The 14,029-nt window shown below is 45.5% G+C and overlaps 1 protein-coding gene across 1 annotated transcript in view; it reads right to left on the bottom strand.

Annotated features, from left to right (window-relative positions):
- Positions 1-881: 881 nt before the first annotated feature.
- LOC115472554 overlaps positions 882-14,029 on the bottom strand; it is a 73,081-nt gene continuing 59,933 nt past the window's right edge. Inside the window, exons 4-5 of the mRNA XM_030206851.1 lie at positions 2,862-3,152; positions 882-925 (exon numbers count right to left, since the gene is read on the bottom strand). Coding sequence (XP_030062711.1) covers positions 882-925; positions 2,862-3,152 — 335 coding nt within the window. The remainder of the gene's footprint in view (positions 926-2,861; positions 3,153-14,029) is intronic.

Here is a 14,029-nt window from a genome sequence, read left to right as displayed (position 1 = left end):
AGGCGGTAACTCCGACTTGATGCGCTTAGGTGATTACCACATGGTTAACGTGAGAGACCTTGCCAGTAAGTCAATGGCTGGCAGTAAGGTCTCGGACCCAAAATGGACACGCGCAAATTTTTATTCTGCCGCACATCCATTTTCGGCAAAAATTTTAAAAAAGGCCTTTTTTTTTTTACAGGAACGCTGAATAATGGATCTGTGCATGCCTGAACCACGCGCCTACACTAGCGCAGCCCATTTTTCAGCGCACCATAGTAAAAGCACATAAGCACCGCCACGCTGGGAAAAGACCAAAGGTCCATCAAGCCCAGCACTCAGTCTCCGACAGCGGCCAATCCAGGCCCCAAGTACCTGGCAAAAAACCCAAAATTTAATAACGATCAATGGACTTTTCCTTCAGAAATCTGTGCAGACCCCCTTTAAACTCAGCAAGGCCATCACTACCTTCTCCGGCAATGAGTTCCAGAGTCTAACTACTCGCTGAGTAAAGAAAAACTTTCTCCGATTTGTTTTAAACCTACCACATTCTAATTTCATCTTGTGTCCCCTGGTTCTATTATTGTTAGAAAGCGTAAACAAACGCTTCACATCTGTCCGCTCTATCCCGCTCATTGTTTTGTAAACCTCTATCATATCACCTCTCAGCCGCCTTCTCTCCAGGCTAAAGAGTCCTAGCCGTCTTAACCCCTCCTCATAGGGTAGTCGTCCCACCCCTTTTATCATTTTCGTCGCCCTTCTCTGCACATTCTCCCATTCCTTTATATCTTTTTTGAGATGAGGCGACCAGTACTGAACACAATTCTCCAGGTAATTTGACAGTTCTGTTTAAAAAAGAAACAGTTTTCCACTTGCTCAAAAAATTCACAGCTATGGGTGGCTCAAAGGAATTTCATATCTGAAACCACATAGTTTCTGTAATATTCTGCTCAAATACATAGAAATGAGGTCAACAAAAAAAACCAGCTGTAGGCGATACCTTCCTATAAGGCTTCCTTGTGACCTACTTATGAATTTCTTAAAACTTGGTTGTTTTCCTAGTTGTTGGATGAGTTTACAGGTTAAGACATAACTCAGTTCCAATCATATTTCAGAAAAGAATCTGCCGACACAGAGCCTTTTCTATACTGCCTGCAGGAAAGCATAGGTACACACTGGCACATGCAGGGATGAAACCGCATGGAAGTGTAGTGCCCCAGTTTACAAATCTGCACATGCAAACGTCACCAATTAAGTAGAAAAGCTCCGATATAACTAGGTTTCGTTTGGGAGAAGAACAGAAACTAGGAGAATGATTCTCTGAATCCCTCATGTAAAGCCCTGGCTGAAACAAGCACTTCTGTAAAACCCGTATGCGCCTTTGAACTAGTGTATACATTCAATGTGGACATTTTTACCCATATGAGTGTATTCCTGTGTTAGGGGGAATGCATGCATAGATTTTAATCTCATCCAAGCCACGCCCCACACTATGCGCAAACCATGTTCCTCTGTGAATCTGGGTTTTAAAAAAGGGTTCAGACAAGTTCCTGGAGGAAATGTCCATAGTCTGCTATTGAGACAGACATGGGGAAGCCACTGCTTGTCCCTGGGATCAGTCGTATGAATCTTGCTACTATTTGGGATTCTGTCAGGTACTTGTGACCTGGATTGGCCACTGTTGGAAGCAGGATACTGGGTTGGACCATTGGTCTGACCCAATATGGCTATTCTTATGTTCTATTCTTATGGGGCAGATCTCCACCTGCAAATAGTGACTTTCTGTACTTAGGGGTCCTTTTGCCAAACTGCAGGTACAAAGGACTCTGCCGTAGTGGCAGGAGCCATTTTTCCTATGCACCAGGGCCCTTTCCTGCAGTGGGTAAAGAAAAACCCTTTAAAAAATGGCCATGCGGTAAGATTACTCTTACCGCATGGCCATGCAGTGGGGAGCACTTCTCCCACCCATTGAGGTGGCGGTAAGGGCTCCCACGGTAACCAGGCAGTGATTACCACCGGGTTAATGCTGGAAAACAAACGTAGCAGATTGTTGAAAACCAAAATATCTTTTATTAATGAAAATCAATCAGAATGTATATGAAAATTAGCCCGACACAGGCATTACATAAAAAAATATATATATAAGATGATAAAAATACAAAAATTACTGGGGGATTAATTCCTCCAGTGACGCGTTGCACAAAACAGATGTCTCCAGTAGCAGTTTTAAATCCCAACATTGATCTCAGCATTCCTCTTCTGAAATGGGGAATGCACCTGTATTTTTTTTGCCCCACCCAAAATATGCCTAGATCCTCTATAACAAAACTCACCCTCAACGTTGTGAGGACACTGACGTCACTGTCAGGTCCTCCGGGCACTTCCTTCCGGTTCGAAGCCTTTGTGGTGGTGAAGCCACCGAAAACAGTGTTGGGGCCCCGCCCTCGTGTCAAACGTGATGACGTCGAGGGCGGAGCAATGGCGTCAGTGGCTTCACAACCCACGACAAAGCAGATTGAAGGTGGCGTGCCGAGGTCCGCAACAATGCCGGTCAGTGCCTTCAGAATGCCGAAGGGGTGAGTAGGGAGGGGGGGAGGTTTGGAAGGAAACCGTGCTAGCGCCCGTTTCATTTGCGCAAGAAACGGGCATGTTTTACTAGTATAATTATATTTACATAAATTCAATGGGTTGTGCAGTTCAAAAATGTTTCATTTTTTAAAGTCGTTACTTTAAGTTTAGTTTTCTTTGCCCAGTTATATTCCTCTGTGGTGTTTCCAAAGCATCCAAACACAGCCTGGAAAATCTGGGAAATCAGCAAGCTGTTTGATGAGTTTCCCTAACTGTGCAGAACATGAAAATGACAGAGAGCAAAAGAGTTTTACCTTGATGCTTTTCGTTGGTGCTGATACAGGAGCTCATCTCCTCGGTGTTCCCCATCAGCCTGTACTCAACGGTACAGCAGTACTTTTCCATGATGGAGAACGGTTTCAGGTGCAGAACGCTGGTAAGCATGAAGCGGCCATTTTCCATTTTGTTACTTATCATCTCTGCACTCTTTGTCCAGTTTCTCTGATGGCCGTCAAACCAGTGAATCTGTCCTTCAACGCTTCCTCCTTGTGCCTCACAAAAAACCGCACTTTGATTCTGAGTCATGCTGATGTTACTGTATGGGACTGAAAGACATAAGTACATAAGTATTGCCATACTGGGACAGACCAAAGGTCCATCAAGCCCAGCACCCTGTTTCCAACAGTGGCCAATCCAGGTCACAAATACCTGGCAAGATCCCCAAAAAGTACAAAACATATTATGTTGCTTATTCCAGAAATAAGAAGTGGATTCTCCCCAAGTCCATTTTAATAATGGTCTATGGATTTTTCCTTTAGGAAGCCCTCCAAACCTTTTTTTAAACCCCGCTAAGCTAACCACTTTTACCAAATTCTCTGGCAATGAATTCCAGAGTTTAATTACACGTTGAGTGAAGAACAATTTTCTCTGATTCATTTAAAATTTACTACTTTGTAGCTTCATCGAATGCCCCCTAGTCCTAGTATTTTTGGAAAGAGTAAACAGACGCTTCACATCTATCCTCTTCACTCCACTCATTATTTTACAGTCCTCTATCATATCTCCCCTCAGCCGTCTTTTCTCCAAGCTGAACAGCCCTAGCCGCTTTAGCTTTTCCTCAAAGGGAAGACGTACCATCCCTACCGTGTTTCCCCGAAAATAAGACCTACTCCGAAAATAAGGCCTACCGGAGTTTTGCTACAAATTTGTATTATAAGGCCTCCCCCGAAAGTAAGACCTACCTGAAGCAGTGACGCCGAGAGCCGGACAAAGGATGCCGCCGCCGCCGCCGCTGCAGCTGCCGCCGCCACCCCCGAGGTCGCCGCCCCCCCTCCACCCGCCCTCCATCGCTCCCGGAACTACCAGTACCTGAAACGCCTCCTTTCACCTTCCTTCGCAAGTTCGGAGCAAGCAGCAGCAGGGCAGGCCACTCCTTCCTTCCGTGTTCCGGAGAGGTCTGCCCTGCTGCTGCTTGCTCCGAACTTACGAAGGAAGGTGAAAGGAGGCATTTCAGGTTGGGAGCGACGGAGGGCGGGTGGAGGGGGGGCCCGCGACCTCGGTTGGGGAGCGACCTTGGGTGGGGGTGGCGACCCCGATGTTTCCCCGAAAAAAAATAAGACCTCCCCTGAAAATAAGACCTAGCGGGTCTTGGGGAGGGAAAATTAATATAAGACAGTGTCTTATATTCGGGGAAACACGGTATCATCATTTTTGCCCCTTTAGCCCCTGCACACACTTTGAGGGGCATAACCGAATGGCGCCTGCCAAATAGATGGTCGGCCATCTATTTGGCCAGCGCCGCAAAGAGCAGTCCCGAACCGTATTATCGAAAAAGATGGCCGGCCATCTTTCGTTTCGATAATAAGGTTGGGGCCGGCCAAATGTCAGAGATGGCCAGCAACGGTTTTCACCGATAATGGAAACTAATGCCGGCGATCTCAAACCTGGCCGAATCCAAGGCATTTGGTCGTGGGAGGAGCCAGCATTTGTAGTGCATTGGTCCCCCTGACATGCCAGGACACCAACCAGGCACCCTAGGGGGCATTGCAGTGGACTTCATAAAATGCTCCCAGGAACATAGCTCCCTTACCTTTGGCGCTGAGCCCCCCAAATCCCCCCCAAAGCCCACTCCCCACATCTGTACACCACTACCATAGCTCTTAGGGATGAAGGGGGGCACCTACATGTGGGTACAGTGGGTTTTGGGGTGTTTTGGAGGGTAAACATTTACCACCACATGTGTAACAGGTGGGGGGATGGGCCTGGGTCCACCTGCCTGAAGTGCACTGCACCCACTAAATACTGCTCCAGGGACCTGCATACTGCTGTCAGGGAGCTGGATATGACATTTCAAGCTGGCATAGAGGCTGGCAAAAATATTTTTTTTTGGGTGGGAGGGGTTAGTGACCACTGGGGGAGTAAGGGGAGGTCATCCCCGATTCCCTCCGCTGGTCATTTGGTCAGTTGGGGCACCTTTTTGAAGCTTGGTCCTGAAAAAAAATGGAGCAAGTGAAGCCGGCGAAATGCTTGTCAGGGCCAGCTTTCTTTTTTCCATTTTCGGGCGAAGCCGGCCATCTCGTGAGCACGCCCTAGTCTCACCCTGTCCCGCCTTCGCTACCCTACCGACATGCCCCCTTGAAGTTTGGCTGGCTCCAAGACGGAAAGCAGTTGGCGCCGGCCAAAATTGGCTTTTGATTATACCAATTTGGCCGGGTTCAGGAGATCGCCGGCCATCTCCCGATTTGTGTCGGAAGATGGCCGGCGATCTACTTCGAAAATAAGCTGGTTTCATTCCATCAATCTAATTAAGGCATTCCTTTGAAACCTAACTACCCAAAAGTCGTATGAATTCTGGGACTCATCCAGTTTTAGTCCAGACTGAGACTGATTTAAAGCCCCTTTTACCAAGCTGCGGCAAAACGGTGCCTGTGCTGGTGTTAGTGCGTGTTTTTGACTTGCACCGAGGACCCCTTTTACCAAAGCGGGTAAAAGGCAAGTCTTTGGTTATTTAAAGAAATGGCTGTGCGGCAAATGAACTCTTTGCCACGCGGTCATTTTGGGGAGAACCCTTACTGGGGTGGCAGTAAGGGCTCCCATGCTAACCCGGTGCTAGATTACCATCGGGTACACACCGGCGCAACAAAAATAAAGATATTTTTGTAACACCAGATATGACGGCGCACTGGGGGTGGGAAGTACCACCAGGCTGCTGCGGTAGCCTGGCAGTACTTGCTTTGTAGCAAGCGGTAAGCCCGCGTTGGGCTTACTGCTGCTTTGTAAAAGGAGCTCCTAATTTCTTTTTCGAAATGCTAATGTTGTATTATTCAGTTTTAGGTGAGTGAAGAGGGCAGATGGAGTTGCCCTTCAGAATCCAAACAATATGGATTCTGTTCGTGTTTTTTTTTTTTTACATAAAAACAAAAAGCTGTGAACGGAATGGTTAAGTTCTACCCCTAGGTCATAACTTCTGTACTGTACTTGTCACTGTAATAGTACCCTTATACTGTATTTTTTCACATCGGAGTCTGTAACCACCTCTCCGGAACTACGTAAGCCACTTTGAGCCTACTAATAAGTGGGAAAAGGTGGGATACAAATGTAACAAACAAAATCATTGTATTAAATAAAGGGACACTTTTCAAGTTCTACTTTTGCTTTACATTTTTCGCCTTTGCTTCTGTAGTAGTTGGTCACAGGTATGTGCAGCAGTGGCGGTGGGTGGGGAGTGGCGGCGGCATCAGGGAGGCGGACCAAAATGTGCCACCCCCCCCCCCCCCCCCCCCACACACACACACACTTTGGGCTCTGACCCCCTCCCACCTCGAGGTCTGGCTACGCCCCTGCTTAGTGCAGTTTAGAAAAGGGTCTGAAATTTAGGAGCATAAATCTTTTGAATATCAGGTCTATGGCTTTTATCTGTCATGAATTTCTCTATTTCTATGTTAAATGATAAAAGAGGAATAATTATGAACAAAGACTTATGACATCACTTCTCTTGGTTAAAATAATGTGAGGCTCTCTCATCTCACCTTCCCCACCAAGCCATTCTCACACATCATTTGTTATAAAAGTCTGGTATGAAAATATCCTGATGTAACGAACCAAACAATGTTGTCTCTTTACCAAATGGGCCAGCTCCAAGTTGCGGCGTGAAAACCCACATTTTTGAAGGCTTTTATGGGAGGAATGAAGGATATTATAATGATTGTTTGTTAGTTGGAGGAATGTATTGATTATCATCATTTTTATTGCTGGTCATGATTTTGTGTTTTATTAATTATGTATGTTTTTCTTACTTAAATATAGTAAATAAATAAAAATACATATATTTAATTTGAAGTCTTTCAAAAGTAGAGATGCACTGGCTAATTGCGAAGCTTAGACAAACCTAGAAGCAGCAGCTGAGAAAAGTATTTCATTTCCGCTTTTCTTGGAGAGGTGTCTCACCACAAAAACCACCACCACTGCTTAAGGAAAAGCACAATCAGACTATAACAAGCATACTGGGTATAATTTACAAAACCCCTTTACGTAGATAAACACAGCCCATTCAGTCAGCGCCTGCCCTACCATAAGTAATGCCACACTGGGAAAAGACCAAGGGTCCATCGAGCCCAGCATCCTGTCCACGACAGCGGCCAATCCAGGCCAAGGGCACCTGGCAAGCCTCCCAAACGTACTAACATTCCATACATGTCATTCCTGGAATTGTGGATTTTTCCCAAGTCCATTTAGTAGCGGTTTATGGACTTGTCCTTTAGGAATCCGTCTAACCCCTTTTTAAACTCTGCCAAGCTAACCGCCTTCACCACGTTCTCCGGCAACGAATTCCAGAGTTTAATTACGCGTTGGGTGAAGAAATATTTTCTCCGATTTGTTTTAAATTTACTACACTGCATGCCCCCTAGTCCTATAATTTTTGGAAAGCGTGAACAGACGCTTCACATCCACCTGTTCCACTCCACTCATTATTTTATATACCTCTATCATGTCTCCCCTCAGTCATCTCTTCTCCAAGCTGAAAAGCCCTAGCCTCCTTAGTCTTTCTTCATAGGGAAGTCGTCCCACCCCCGCTATCATTTTAGTCGCCCTTCGCTGCACCTTTTCCAATTCCATTATATCTTTCTTGAGATGTGGCGACCAGAATTGGACACAATACTCAAGGTGCGGTCGCACCATGGAGCGATATAACGGCATTATAGCATCCTCATGCCTGTTTTCCATACCTTTCCTAATAATACACAACATTCTATTCGCTTTCTGAGCCGCAGCAGCACACTGAGCAGAAGGTTTCAGTGTATTATCGACGACGACACCCAGATCCCTTTCTTGGTCCGTAACTCCTAATGTGGAACCTTGCATGACGTAGCTATAATTCGGGTTCTTTTTTCTCACATGCATCACCTTGCACTTGCTCACATTAAATGTCATCTGCCATTTAGCCGCCCAGTCTCCCAGTCTCGTAGGGTCCTTCTGTAATTTTTCACAATCCTGTCGCGAGTTAACGACTTTGAATAACTTTGTGTCATCAGCAAATTTAATTACCTCGCTAGTTACTCCCATCTCTAAATCATTTATAAATATATTAAAAAGCAGCGGTCCTAGCACAGACCCCTGAGGAACCCCACTAACTACCCTTCTCCATTGTGAATACTGCCCATTTAACCCCACTCTCTGTTTCCTATCCTTCAACCAGTTTTTAATCCACAATAGGACATTTCCTCCTATCCCCTGACCCTCCAATTTCCTCTGTAGCCTTTCATGAGGTACCTTGTCAAACGCCTTTTGAAAATCCAGATACACAATATCAACCGGCTCCCCTTTGTCCACATGTTTGTTTACTCCTTCAAAGAATTGAAGTAAATTGGTCAGGCAAGATTTCCCCACACAAAAGCCATGCTGACTTGGTCAAAGTAATCCATGTCCTCGGATGTGCTCTGTAATTTTGTTTTTAATAATAGCCTCTACCATTTTCCCCAGCACCGACGTCAGACTCACCGGTCTATAATTTCCCGGATCTCCCCTGGAACCTTTTTTAAAAATGGGTGTTACATTGCCCACCCTCCAATCTTCCAGTACCATGCTCGATTTTAAGGATAAATTGCATATCACTAGCAGTAGTTCCGCAAGCTCATTTTTCAGTTCTATCAGTACTCTAGGATGAATACCATCCGGTCCAGGAGATTTGCTACTCTTCAGTTTGCTGAACTGCCCCATTACGTCCTCCAGGTTTACCGTGAAGTCAGTAAGTTTCTCCGACTCTTCCGCTTGAAATATCATTTCCGACACCGGTATCCCACCCAAATCTTCCTCGGTGAAGACCGAAGCAAAGAATTCATTCAATCTCTCCGCTACGTCTTTGTCTTCCTTGATCGCCTCTTTTACCCCTCGGTCATCCAGCGGCCCAACCGATTCTTTTGCCGGCTTCCTGCTTTTAATATACCGAAAAAATTTTTTACTATGTTTTTTTGCCTCTAATGCTATCTTTTTTTCGTAAGCCCTCTTGGCTTTCTTTATCTGCGCCTTGCATTTGCTTTGACACTCCTTATGCTGCTTCTTGTTATTTTCAGACGGTTCCTTCTTCCAAATTTTGAAGGCATTTCTTTTAGCCCTAATAGCTTCCTTCACCTCACTTTCAACCAGGCCGGTTGTCTTTTGGAGTTCCGTCTTTCTTTTCTAATTAGTGGAATGTTTGGCCTGGGCCTCCAGGATGGTATTTTTGAACAGTGTCCATGCCTGTTGTACAGTTTTTACCCTCTCAGTTGTCCCCCTAAGTTTTTTTTCCACCGTTCTTCTCATTTTTATCATAGTCTCCTTTTTTAAAGTTAAACGCTAAAGTATTTGACTTCCAAGGTTGATATCAAAACTGATCATATTATGATCACTGTTGTCAACCGGCCTCAGTACCATAATGTCCCTCACCAGATCATGCGCTCCACTAAGGACCAAGTCTAGAATTTTTCCTTCTCTCGTCGGCTCCTGCACCAGCTGTTCCATAAAGCTGTCCTTTATTTCATCACTAGGTGGACCACCTAATCACCTAAGGTGGCACAATGGAGGGGGGGGGGGAGCAGTCCTGCACATTGGTCCCAAGAGTGAGCACTCAGCAGGACATACGTACAGGCCTGTGCTGAAGTACTGCTGTGTCCTGCCTCCCCTCCCCACCGAGGCACACTTCCTGTCGAAGGGGGGGGGGGGGAGACACTGCAGCACTTCAGCATGGGTCTGTGCCCTGTAGGACTTCAGCTTGGGGCTCACCTGTAAGGAGGTTGGGGGTTGTGGCTGGTTCTGTAGCAAAGTGGGAAGAAAGGGATGCTGGATCAAGGTGGGTCCAACCTTCCCAACATGACTCCACCTATAACATAGTCCAATCTCCACCACCACCAAGAGTCGATTCCCTCCAGAACATGGTTTGGAAAAGGCTCCCTCTGGGCCCACCTCCCACATCCCTACAAAACTCCATCCCTCATGGGCCTACCTTAACATAATTGATGGTCTAGTGGTCGTCCAGACAGGAACAAATCCACTCATTCCTAACTCTGGTAGATCCAGATTAAAAATAGCTGCCATGACCTCTAGTTTTGAGTAGGCCCAGAGGGCCTGCTGAGATGTGGAAAGGGGCCTGTGTGTGTGTGTGGGGGGGGGGGGGGGGGGGGGGAGGGGGTGGACTTGTTTGAGGGTGGAGTCAGGAGGGAAATCAAGCATGTTAGGGGGTTCAGAGCTCCAAAAGGAGATTACAAAATGTGATACTTGCCAGTGAGCCTTCTCTGGAGTAACTCCCAAACTCAAAAACGTATTCCCTGAAAGACTTTGCTTAACACAAGACTATCTCTACTACAGGAAGCAGGTGAAAGCTTGGCTGTTCAATCAAGTCTTTAATGGAAGAACTAATTAACTTGCTAGTCTCACACACACAAGGAGTGGCAACGGATGGACATACTGTAGCAGGACATCTAGCTGAGAATATTTAAGCACCTCTCTGATTTCATATGCAACTTTCTTTAAATTAGTCCCATTCCCTCGGACTCTATATAGTGTGCTTAGATTTAGGTGCTAAAATCGTCACGGATTCTATAACACCGCGCATAACTAAATTGGCTTAACAAGCTAATGAGTGTTGATAACAGCACTTAACAAGCAATAATGTGCAGTAACTGGCATCCATTAGAATTTAGACACACAACTCACTAAGCGTATTCTGTAACGATGTGCAAACTTCTTCTGTGTGGAGGCAAAAAGGGGCATGGTTATGGGCATTTTATAGGCGTTCCAAAATTTAGGCACCTAGTTATAGAATATGGCCCATCACACCTTAATCTACAAGCTGAGATTTACACCTGTTTTTCGTTGGCGCAAATGAATGTGCGTAGATATTGATGCTGAAATATCAACTAAACATATTCTATAATTGGTGCCTAAACCTAGGTGCCGATTATAGAATACGCTTAGTCAGTGCTGAATTTTTAGGAGCCATATATAGAATCTCCTCCTTTATTTTTAACTTCTCTTACATATCTATATGTTCCATCTTTGCTTATTCCCTATGCTGTCTATTAAAATGTTTTATTACGTATTATGTTGACACTGTAAGTAGTATACTATCCGCCTCATAATCGAAAGTGAAAGACGCCCATATTTCGACCCAAATCGGGAGATGGGCGTCCTTTTCCCGTGGGCGCCCAAATCGGTATAATCGAAACCCGATTTTTGGCGTCCTCAACTGCAGTCCGTCACGAAGATGAACAAAGATCACGGGGGCATGTCGGAGGTGTGGCGAAGGTGGGACTGGGGCGTGGTTATCGGCCGAGGAGAGATGGGCGTCTTTAGCTGATAATCGAAACAAGAAGGGCGGTTTTGATGAGAATTTGGTCTGCATTATTTGGACCCTTTTTTTCCAGGTCCAAGTCCCAAAAACGTGCCCCAACTGACCAGATGACCACCGAAGGGAATCGGCGATGACCTCCCCTGACTCCCCCAGTGGTCACTAACCCCCTCCTACCAAAGAAAACCCACTTAAAAAACTTTTTTTCCCAGCCTGTTTGCCAGCCTCAAATGCCGTACCCTCCTCCATGACAGCAGAATGTGTTCTATCCTCTGGTGAGTGTGACACCTTTTCTGTTATGGGCACTGCAGAATCACATCAGCAAAGCATTGTGGTGGGTGTAGGGTATTGGGCTCCATGATTCCACTAGCTTGTGTTAAATGCTCACGATGTTGGTAGTTGGTAGGCTCTACTTCCATGGTGCTTTTCCCTCTGCTTACAGGGTCAGAGCGTGCCCTGTTTTGTTTCCGGTAGTCCATGAGGTAGTGGCCATTTGTGTAAGACACTTTTAGATCCCTTTCATGTGTTAGCCACGTTACAGCACTTAGTTCTTACCTTGACTGTTGATGAAAGAGGGCATTGTACACCATTCTGCCAGCTCGGACCTACTGCTAATCTCAGTACCAGGGAGACTCGTTGCCAGTGGGGCACAACCTCTGATCTGCAGTTAACTGTGAGTAAACGTGCTTATTCAAATAAAGGACGTTTTCAGCGAGATTAGTCTTCAGGTGTGAACTGCTGTGTCAAGGTTATACAGCAGCAACAAGTCCTGTCCCTGGAGCACTTTTAGTGGGTAATGCAGTGCACTTCAGGCAGGTAGACCCGGGCCCATCCCCCCCACCTGTAATACTTGTGGTGGTAAATGGGAGAAACCCATTGTACCCAAATGTAGTTGCCACCTTCTCCCCTAAGAGCTATGGTAGTGTTGTACATTTGTCCCTCCCACGACGTTTCTGAGATGGGCGTTTTTAGTTTCCATTATCGCTAAAAAAAAATAATGCCCATCTCAGAAAGGACCAAATCCATGGCATTTGGTCCGTCCAAACTGTATTTTCGAAACGAAAGATGGATGCCCATCTTTTTCAATAATACGGTTCGTACCGCCCCATCGCGGGGACATTCTCGAAGATGGACGCCCCTTTCGATTATGCCCCTCTATGCCATACTTTGTGTTGTTATTTGAATATTTTTACTGCTGTAATTGTCTATTGCTTATGTTTGACTTATTCTTGTTGTACACTGCCTTGAGTAAATTCCTTCAAAAAGGCAGTAAATAAATCCTAATAAATAAATAATAGCATGCATTAATAAGCATTTAAACATCTGTATGAAAAGAAATGTGAAGCAAACAAACAAAAAAAATTACAGACTGGAAAATAAGCCCTAACAAATTAGGAGGATAGGCCCAATTTTACCACAAAAATGTTAAAGCCCCAAGTCATCATCAGTTTTCCATAGGAACAGAACGACAGAGTAGTCTTTGTACAGAGGAATGGAAGGGAAAGAGTTAACTTTTTCAAATAGAAAATAACTCAAACACTATGCTTTAAAAAAATATTTGCTAGCAAACTACTCTCTTAAACCATGCTTCCTCCCTGAGCCTATAGCGCTCGTTTTCCCTGTGAGAACCAAAATCTGCCTATCTCTGATAAGAACTGATGAGACATACTGGGTGCCCAACAGAGATGTATTGATAACACCTAGACTGTACCACCAAAGATCAACGTGACAGTTGAGACCACCACCAGCTTCTGTGTTTTAAAGATAAGCTGTCCTGGCTTTGAGACCCTGTGAAACTTGTTTCTCATGTCTGGCTCTGATACAGTCATTTGTGATTTTAGACCTACACGGGGTCTGAAGTACAAAAATTTAGCAAATCGCAAACAGCGAGCCATGCACAAAGGGGATCGCATGCAAATTCCCCTTTGTGCATCGCTCGCTGTTTGCGAATCCGAGTTGTCAAACACATTTTTGACAGCCTTGATGCACCGACCCCACGCTTTTACATTTTTCCCTGGTGGTTCAGTGAACCCTCATCTCCCACGAATCTCTTTTTCATTTTTTAAAATTTCTCTGGTGGTCCAGTGGACCCTGACTACCCCCTCCCCCCTTAAAAATTTTCCCTGGTGGTCTAGTGAATCGGACCCCTTCTCCCCCCGCATGTGAACACCCCCATTCCCCGCTTGCACCCTTCCTTGTACCTTTAGAAGGCTAAAACCAGGCTAAAGCAAATGTTAATAGCATAGTAAGCTTTGTGCATCTGGCCCTCAGTCGCTCAGACCCCTAGGGTCTGTTTGATAACTCTTACCTGCTTTCTATAGGGAAATATTTGGTGCTTCCATGATCATTAACGTTATCTGAATATTTTCCCAGACAACTTTAACTATGGGGCTCATTTTCAAAGCACTTAGACTTACAAAGTTCCATGGGTTACTATGAAACTTTGTAAGTCTAAGTGCTTTGAAAATATGCCTCCACAGGTCTCCTAGACTTCTAATATAATAATTTGCTCCGTTAACGTTCGCAAGTGTCTACCTGGGATCATAACCACCTGCTGACGTCACTGGCCAGCACTAGAACCCTGCTTGCTGACGTCAGGAGGTGGTTACGATCCCAGTGAGAGACGCGGGTAGTGCGTGACCGGCAAAAAGAACAGCGGAC

This window comes from Microcaecilia unicolor, chromosome 6 (assembly GCF_901765095.1).
Source record: "Microcaecilia unicolor chromosome 6, aMicUni1.1, whole genome shotgun sequence".
NCBI classification, from domain to species: Eukaryota; Metazoa; Chordata; class Amphibia; order Gymnophiona; family Siphonopidae; genus Microcaecilia; species Microcaecilia unicolor.
The sequence above is the reverse complement of the archived record's forward strand: the minus strand, read 5'-3'. Positions and strand labels throughout refer to the sequence as shown.